The sequence below is a fragment of the Littorina saxatilis genome, linkage group LG1 (assembly GCF_037325665.1).
Source record: "Littorina saxatilis isolate snail1 linkage group LG1, US_GU_Lsax_2.0, whole genome shotgun sequence".
Classification (NCBI taxonomy): Eukaryota; Metazoa; Mollusca; class Gastropoda; order Littorinimorpha; family Littorinidae; genus Littorina; species Littorina saxatilis.
In genome coordinates, this window is record NC_090245.1 from 80,431,827 (window position 1) to 80,439,319 (window position 7,493).

General features: G+C 40.0%; 1 protein-coding gene across 1 annotated transcript in view; it reads right to left on the reverse strand.

Annotated features, from left to right (window-relative positions):
* The window catches only part of LOC138981133 (uncharacterized), a 64,900-nt gene extending 57,620 nt beyond the window's left edge, over nucleotides 1-7,280 (reverse strand). The window contains exon 1 of the mRNA XM_070353975.1: nucleotides 6,225-7,280. Within this exon, the coding sequence (XP_070210076.1) occupies nucleotides 6,225-6,453 (229 nt within the window). The 5' untranslated portion in view covers nucleotides 6,454-7,280. The remainder of the gene's footprint in view (nucleotides 1-6,224) is intronic.
* Nucleotides 7,281-7,493: the final 213 nt, after the last annotated feature.

Consider the following 7,493-nt stretch of genomic DNA (forward strand, 5'->3'; position numbering starts at 1 on the left):
AATTTTCAGAGGTTGTTTTTAATCCGAATATAACATATTTATATGTTTTTGGAATCAGAAAATGATGAAGAATAAGATAAACGTAAATTTGGATCGTTTTAAAAAGAATTATTTTATTTTACAATTTTCAGATTTTTAATGACCAAAGTCATTAATTAATTTGTAAGCCACCAAGCTGAAATGCAATACCGAAGTCCGGCCTTCGTCGAAGATTGCTGGGCCAAAATTGCAATCAATTTGATTGAAAAATGAGGGTGTGACAGTGCCGCCTCAACTTTTACAAAAAGCCGGATATGACGTCATCAAATGTATTTATCGAAAAAAAAGAAAAACGTCCGGGGATATCATTCCCAGGAACTCTCATGTAAAATTTCATAAAGATCGGTCCAGTAGTTTGGTCTGAATCGCTCTACACACACACACACACAGACAGACACACACACACACACACACACACACACACACATACACCACGACCCTCGTCTCGATTCCCCCCTCTACGTTAAAACATTTAGTCAAAACTTGACTAAATGTAATAAAAAACAAAAACGAATTCGTGACATATGAAATAGTTGGTTACAACAACAATAACAGCAACAACAACAACAACACAACAACAACAACAAAAACAACAACACATATCCCTCTCCGAAGAAATATGTAGAAATGCAAAATTAACAATAATCTTAAATGACGCTTTGGGTTGCTGAAAATGAAATGCTACCTACAAGAAAATGCTTGCTTGAGCTATGGTATGACGGTTGAAGTTACCGACAGTTCAAAGACTTTGTCAAAAACGCCATTTGAGGTGGGGGGAAAACGCGGTTGCAGGTACAGTAGCAGCCATGGGAATTCATTCAATGGAAAATGAAGGCTTGTAATCCTGCAGGCTATAGTTTGGTCCCCATTACTGCCGTGTGCTGACAAAACCGAGTAAGTCCATTTTTTTCAAAAATGATATTTTTTGTTCATCAAAGCTTAGAAATTAAGGCGCACCTTATGTGTAAATTGTGACTTTGTGAAATAAATAGATAAGGAGATATAAAAAAGTAAGTCCACACCTTAAAAACTGTTTAAAGTACATCTGCCATGTGCTGACAAAACCGAGTAAGTCCATTTTTTCCCAAAAATGATATCTTTTTGTTCATCAAAACTAAAAAATCAAGAAGCAGCCTGTGTGTAAATTTTGACTTTGTAAAATAAATAGATAAGGAGATATAGAAAAGTAAGTCCACAACTTCAAACATTTCTCCAAAAAAATTACATGTCAATTTGCTGGTAAAACCAAGTAAGTCCATCCACCAATCACAAGAACCTTTATGACGCTATAACCAATCAGAATGCAATGTTTTTGCCAGTATGACGTCAAAGTCAATCCGAATATTCTTGCGGCATTTTACTTGTTAGTAGGGGTGCTCGTTTTGGTGCAAGCATGGCTGCCAAAGAAGAAGTGTTGTCAAGATAAAATTAATGACAAAACAGTGAAAATAACGTTAACATTACGAATTTGCACAAGATGGAGAGAGAGAGAGAGAGAGAGAGAGAGAGAGAGAGAGAGAGAGAGAGAGAGAGAGAGAGAGAGAGAGAGAGAGACAGAGAGAACGAGAGAGAGACTAAACAGGGAGAGAGTGAGAGAGGGGAAATAAATCAGGGTCGACGGGGGGGGGGGGGGGGGGGGGATGGAGGGAGAGAGAGAAAAAAAGGGAAAGAGGAATTAGGGAGAGAGGAAGAGAGTAAGAGGGAGAGAGATAGCGAGAGAGGTAGGGAGGGATAGAAAGAGAGATGGAGGGAGGAAAAGAGAGATAGAGAGGGATAGAGGGAGGGAGAGAGAGAGAGAGAGAGAGAGAGAGAGAAAGAGAGAGAGAGAGAGAGACAAGGATCGTCAGGTGAATTATATATATATATAGATAGAGAAGAAAAATGTTTAAAATAAAACGTCATAAGGTGACGTCATTATGTCTCGCCTTATCGAAAGAGGTCATTTGTGTGTTCTAAACTTTAAATGACGTCATTTGTGAGTTCTAAGCTTAAAATGACGTATTTTCTGTATGGGTCGTCTGACAAGAATTTTAAAACTATCATTATAGGAAAATTGGGAACCCCTTGGACTTACTTGGTTTTGTCAAAACATTCATGCACACTTAAAAAGTTGTTTTTGGTTGTGGACTTACTTGTTCATATCTGCTTATCTAAGCACTCTAAAAAGTAGAAATTAGCACACAAGATGCGCATTGATTTTTTCTTTTTGATGGACAAAAGATATCATTTTGAAAAAAAAAAGACTTACCAAAGCGGATGGTCGTGGGTTCGAATCCCGGCCGCACCTGACGGGTAATTAAGGTGAAGATTTTACCGATATCCCAGGTCAACTTACGTGCAGGCCTGCTGGTGCCTTATCACCCTTCGTGTGTACACGCAAGCACAAGACCAAAATGCGCACGGAAAAGATCGTGCAGTCCAAAGCAGAGTTCGGTGGGTTATAGAAACACGAAAATACCCAACATGCTTTCACCGAAAACGGCGTATGGCTGCCTAAATGGTTTTGTAAAAACGGTCATCCACGTACAAATCCACTCGTGCTTCAGCCCACGAACGCAAAAGAAGAAGAAGAAGAACGCCTTCACAAAAATTGCGTCCTCGCTGTTAAAACCCGTCAATCGGGACAGTGAATGTTTCCGTACCATGTCCACACGGCACCTGAATTGCTTAATATCAATTCAAACGTAACACATCTATAAATAGATTCAGGAAACATTGACACCTGCAATAAAATCACTTTCGTGCCTGTGCTAGCATTTTAATGTCCAGAAATATTTCTTAATAACAATTTCAAGAAACGATTTTTAAGACATCAAACCCGGGTAAATAGTGTTTGATTTGAATTTCAAATAATGTGATTTAAGGCTGTAACTATAGTAGTAACCGAATCACCCAAACTTACAACAACAAAACATTACCGGAACAAAAAAACATGCTGTGTAGCTTAAAAAATTGTGCGTGAATAATATGTATTTTAGCAAATCTCCGCAATCTGATATGCTCATCATTCCCCAAGGCACTCAAACTAACACTCACGTACACAGTCATACACAAGAACCAGCTTTTATTCTTGACTGGACATTGTCCTTAGATCAAGACTGTTTTTAATCAGAACAAACACACAAACGCACACATTGTAATACAGGTTCGCTTCGAAAGTATCTGTGAGAATCGTACCGAAATGAGCCAGAGCGTTGTTTAGAGATCAAATAAGCAAAGGGAAGTAAGCGCTCTAATGTGCATACGACATGTGTAAAAGAGTAAGCGAGAGTTATACGGAACGTTTCTCCTGGCACCTGAGAGAATAACGCATTGAAATGAACAAGCGACTTTCATCCTCAAAAAAAGCATTACTTTTTCTTCCAAATGTTTTGACAAAACCAAGCAAGTCCACTTGCTTAGATCTGTCAAATTTTTTAGATCTGATATAATGGAAAAAAGTGACAAAACCAAGTAAGTCCACAAAATGCCCAACAAAACAAAAACCATCCATCAGATCATTATCAAACTCGGGTTGTAAACGTACATTAATGCTATTTATCTTATTATCTCTGTAGGTTGATCAAGCTAATCGTCACTTTTGAGAAATGTAATAAAACAGAAAAAGACGTTTATCTCAGAACTAGCTTCAGTGAACTTACTCGGTTTTGTCAGCACACGGCAGATTAGACGGGCACAATGGGCTAGTAGATAAGACGCCGGTGTCACGATTTCATCTTTCGCCTGTGTACATATTTCCCCCTCAAGACTGAAATGTTGTTTCCTGGTAAAATTAAGAAGTGAAATTATTTATGGACGAAAAGCATGTCAGTTTCTTGCATGTGTAACCGAGTGCCGAAACACTACGATCACCTCGGGAAGCGAAGTGCAATCAAACAGGATTGAAAATGTTAGGGCTAATTTCTTAGCCCTATAAAAACTGTTATGCAAACCCGAAGGTTTCCATGAACATACAGACAATCGGAAACCACCAGACCCCATCACAAACAGAATTCCACAATACACCGGTGTTGACTTTTAAAGGCCAACAACTCGGGTGCAGAGTCTGCTGCGAAAGGAGCGGTAGCCTCCCCTGTCACAATACTTCGTCCCGAAGTTCCGAACCGGGGGACCACTGTCCATCCCAAGTTCGCAGAATGGGAACAGCACAAAAATGTTCAGTGGTCATATTATGCCATTACCTGAACATATCATGCCGAGTCCCATCTCTGCTCGCAAGCGCCAGATGTAACCGAGTGCCGAAACACTACGATCACCTCGGGAAGCGAAGTGCAATCAAACAGGATTGAAAATGTTAGGGCTAATTTCTTAGCCCTATAAAAACTGTTATGCAAACCCGAAGGTTTCCATGAACATACAGACAATCGGAAACCACCAGACCCCATCACAAACAGAATTCCACAATACACCGGTGTTGACTTTTAAAGGCCAACAACTCGGGTGCAGAGTCTGCTGCGAAAGGAGCGGTAGCCTCCCCTGTCACACATGTGAAGAAAATTGGTGGTAAAATTTAATAGATTTCACCCCCAAAATCGAATTCTTCGAAAACGTGTACTGAGTGGTTACGTCCCTTGAGTAAGAAGGAAAACATTTTAGGATGAATCAAATTTCTAAGTTAAATAAAACAAATGGGTTGGACAAATTTGGCCCCATGAATGTAAAGTACACAAGGTCGCTCATCAGTACTATCGAAGGGTGTTTTTTTGTTCAATGTAGAGTTTATACTAGATCAACGAGGCCGAGAAGCGAAATATCAACACGGCGAAAGATGAAAACGTCACACCGGTACCGCAGTGTAGAGTTTATACTAGATCAACGACGCCGAGAAGCGAAATATCAACACGGCGAAAGATGAAAACGTCACACCGGTACCGCAGTGTAGAGTTTATACTAGATCAACGAGGCCGAGAAGCGAAATATCAACACGGCGAAAGATGAAAACGTCACACCGGTACCGCAGTGTAGAGTTTATACTAGATCAACGAGGCCGAGAAGCGAAATATCAACACGGCGAAAGATGAAAACGTCACACCGGTACCGCAGTGTAGAGTTTACACTAGATCAACGAGGCCGAGAAGCGAAATATCAACACGGCGAAAGATGAAAACGTCACACCGGCCTCCAAATTGGAAGGTTGTGTGTTCGAATCCCGGACGCGCCTGGTGGGTTAAGGGTGAAGTTTTTTTTATTATCTGCCAGGTCAACTTATATGCAGGCCTGCTAGTGTCTTATCCCCCGTCGTGTGTACACGCAAGCACAAGACCAAGTGCGCACGGAAAAGATCCTGTATTCCATGTCAGCGTTAGATGGGTTATAGAATCACGAAAAATACCAAGCATGCATCCCCCGATAGGTCATACACATAAAAACTCACTCGTTGAAAAACATGCGTGTACGTGGGAGTTTCACCCATTGAACGCAGAAGAAGAAGAAGAAGGTACCTATCTTTCTTTATTTATTTGGTGTTTAACGTCGTTTTTAACCGTTCAAGGTTATATCGCGACGGGAAGGTACCTACTAAGGACTGGTAATTCATTCAAGGTGAATAATAAAGAATCGGTGTTCACAGACAAAAATAAACCTATGAAGGATATGATTGATTTTACATAATTCATTCAACAGAAAATGAATTGTCTTCCCAGTAAGTAGGCAGTCTGTTGAGTCCCGATATGTAGTAAATTGGAAGAGCGCTCTATAGCGTATGTAAAAACCTGGACGGATCATTGTTTACACGATGGTTTCCAAGAGCAGGGATAATACTTGGATCTAAATTCTTCGGTAAATTTGCTGAAATGATCATGAATTTTTCGTCAATTAGGTTTCAATGTTATGTCCTTTAGTGTCACCTTTCCTCAATGTTCAAGCAGATCAGCCGAAATGACGATTTTCGGCATCTGAAAAAGAAGCCGTATAGTTGACGTCTTGTTGTTTTCATACTTTTAAATGTACATTTCATGAATTTGTTAACAGAAAAAAAATAAGAATAAAAAATAACACCCAAACACCAAAATGAAATAAATATTTCGGAGTAAAAACTCCTTCTTCAGTAATGGAATCAAAACAAACAATTTTACATAAATAACAGAAAAAAAATGAAAGAATGTTGGCGTTGTGCCGGCTGTCGGCACCAGTCAACATCCCTGCATGAGGAAGAAGGTATACGAGAACTCAGGTACTTCTCTTACCATTCGGGATGACCGGGGATACAGTAAAACTGACGCACTGCAGGTCAGTCATGCAGGACACAGCACAATCCGTCTTGCTACGGCATGTCGTCGTCCACAACAGGTCATCTGTGAAGATGACGTCAGCTACACCATTGTGACGCCGACCGATTGAGTGACGTAGTAACAGCACTCCAGTACAGTCGTTTACCAACGATAAGAAAAATGTCGAGGATAAAAGTAGCAGCATGTTTTTTTTCTGGTTCGAGTGGGCGATATTGAAGTAGTTCACTTTGCCTCAAATTAGATAAATGGACAAAGTTGTAGACCCTACCTAGCAGTTGCCTTAAAAGACAACTTCACAAGCCCTGACTGATTTTACCCTGCACAAAATCATGTGACTGGAACGTCGATTTCTGACGCGTCACATGGCTCAACAAAGAAGTCTTTTCACACAATGAGAACCAAAGATCGGAGAAACTCGCGCAACATTCCTCCAATCCATAATTACACGTCCTGCTTCGTGAGCACCCACGTAAACACTTCTTTACCTGCTATGATGCTATGCTATTGTCCTCTTGCAGTTTTAACCCGCTACCATCAAAGACGTCAAACTGCCGGTAGCTACTGTTCCTATCAGTTTATTAACCATGCGCAGCACAGCAACCAGCCCACAGGAAATTGATGTTGATTTTTGGACATAAAAATACACTCAGCCAACCACTATTCAGCGAGGTAACAAATTTAAAGGACCTCTGCGTGTATGCAAATTGTAGTTCGTTACGATATGCCCATTCTCGTTGATTTTGCTTAGTTTAGTGATACATGTATCTGTTTGTTGTGTCTGCGTGAATTATCTTCTTTCTCTCTCCCGCGGGTTAGGGGGAAGAATTTACCCGATGCTCCCCAGCATGTCGTAAGAGGCGACTAACGGATTCTGTTTCTCCTTTTACCCTTGTTAATTGTTTTTTGTATAGAATATAGTCAATGTTTGTAAAGATTTTAGTCAAGCAGTATGTAAAAAATGTTAAGTCCTTTGTACTGGAAACTTGCATTCTCCCAGTAAGGTAATATATTGTACTAGGGGAAAGGCCCCAATTAACGGACACTCAGTTAAGGTTAAACCCATTTTTCTCACAAAGTATATAACATAGCGCAATCTTGAAAACGGATTATTGTAGATCTAACCTACCTTTATCTTCATGTTGAAAAGAATTGAAAAAATCTGTTATACTTTAAAAGTTATTAAGGTTTGAATTTTTCGCCAAATTGTCCGGTTTTGGGAAACCT